This window comes from Propithecus coquereli, unplaced genomic scaffold (genome assembly GCF_000956105.1).
Source record: "Propithecus coquereli isolate 6110/MARCELLA unplaced genomic scaffold, Pcoq_1.0 Scaffold40, whole genome shotgun sequence".
Classification (NCBI taxonomy): domain Eukaryota; kingdom Metazoa; phylum Chordata; class Mammalia; order Primates; family Indriidae; genus Propithecus; species Propithecus coquereli.
Genome location: NW_012149730.1, coordinates 1,422,385 through 1,423,944, shown reverse-complemented (window position 1 = coordinate 1,423,944; position 1,560 = coordinate 1,422,385). Strand labels below are relative to the sequence as shown.

General features: G+C 33.1%; 1 protein-coding gene across 1 annotated transcript in view; it reads right to left on the bottom strand.

Annotated features, from left to right (window-relative positions):
- EPHA6 (EPH receptor A6) overlaps positions 1-1,560 on the bottom strand; it is a 1,195,443-nt gene that overhangs the window by 162,574 nt on the left and 1,031,309 nt on the right. Inside the window, exon 13 of the mRNA XM_012652800.1 lies at positions 682-807. Within this exon, the coding sequence (XP_012508254.1) occupies positions 682-807 (126 nt within the window). The remainder of the gene's footprint in view (positions 1-681; positions 808-1,560) is intronic.

Below are 1,560 nucleotides of genomic sequence, written 5' to 3'. Positions count from 1 at the left end.
TTTTACCAAATGACAGAGAAGAAACAATTTGTGATTACAATCAAGCCATGGATAATCCACAAAGGGTTTTAGTGCACTTTGAAATTGCATTCTAAAATACTCAACATTCTATATTTTGTTTCTCTCATTGATAAAATATGGCTTTGGTCAGATTGATATTTTTAGGGAGAACTACACATTAATTTTCTTTCTCAAAAATTTCTTCCAAATTTGCTACTTTGTGGTTTTCTTCTTCAAGTTATTTTCTTTAGTGAAATGGTACTTTAATCAAATCCCTATAAACTCACCCACATATGGAATTACTCTCTCTGTCAAGAACACTTAGTTTTTAATTCTCTTTTCTGGACAATCCCAAGTGGCAAAGTGGTTTAAATTCATCTTTATTTTATTCTTGAGTTATGAATTTGGGATCTGAAGCTGTAGTTCCTAAGTAAAAATTTTCTTAGAAGAGGCAGCACTATGTTAATTGGGTGCTCAGAGTCCAGATCCTTATTCCAGTTCCTTTATGCTATTTTCACGCATTAGATTTCATAAATGTGGTTTCTGCATTTAAAAAGTCATTTGCATTTCTTTTTAAGAATATATTTCAGAAATATTCATTTTTGTATTGTGGGTCTATCAATTTTGAGCACAGTCCTACTGGTGTATATGGTGGCAGAAAACTTCACCTGAAATACCTACCAGCAGGAATCCTGGGGGGCAGAGATCCTCCCCCTGGCACTGGATGCGGGGCCTGGATGCTATTTAAAAACCCCGCCCTCAGGAAGCTGGGGCAAAACGCCTCCACCCCAATGGCCGGGAAGGATCCTTTTAAGAGATAAAAATTGGCATTAATCAAAGTCTTCTTTATGGAAAAGTTGTTGATCATTTATTTGGAATAAAACCTAAAAGTTAACAAAGACATCAAAACTTACAAGAAAGCTATAAAATTAAAGGGATGGGATACATTTACTCATAAATTTATAAAATCAACCTCTTTTCTTAAAAAGAAAGCTACTCTTAACTAGTTACAATTAAAGAGGTTTTAGAAGCATTAGGATGCTATTATAAAATGAAAAATTTTAAACCTATATTTAGAACATTAAGTCTTGCCATGGAATGACCAAGTGAATATAAACGCCAGTCACTGATGTTTCTTTGGAGAATTCACGCCCATGAGTTATAGGCATGTAGGAAATAGCCACGATAAGATCTGAGATCTATGGTGCATCAAAAGGAGCAGTGCTTTACTTTAGGTGTATCAATACTAATGCCTAAAACAAGGAAAACTTTTATACCATACAGTAATTACATGTTTTTGAAACTGGGATAAAAAAAATCAATGTACACAATTATTAATTTGTTACACTTTTCTATTATGGATAAGACATAAGAGTTTGCAAAGGTAGAACCATATGCTTTTTCATTTTTAAGAAGGATATTGCGAAGCTACAAAAAAAGTAAACTGCTTGGATATTTATCCATGAAATTATATAATGAATCATAGAATAAAAGAAGGTCAGAGGAAGGAAACACTCTAGAGATCATCTAGTCAAAAACTTTCATTTTACAGACTAACAA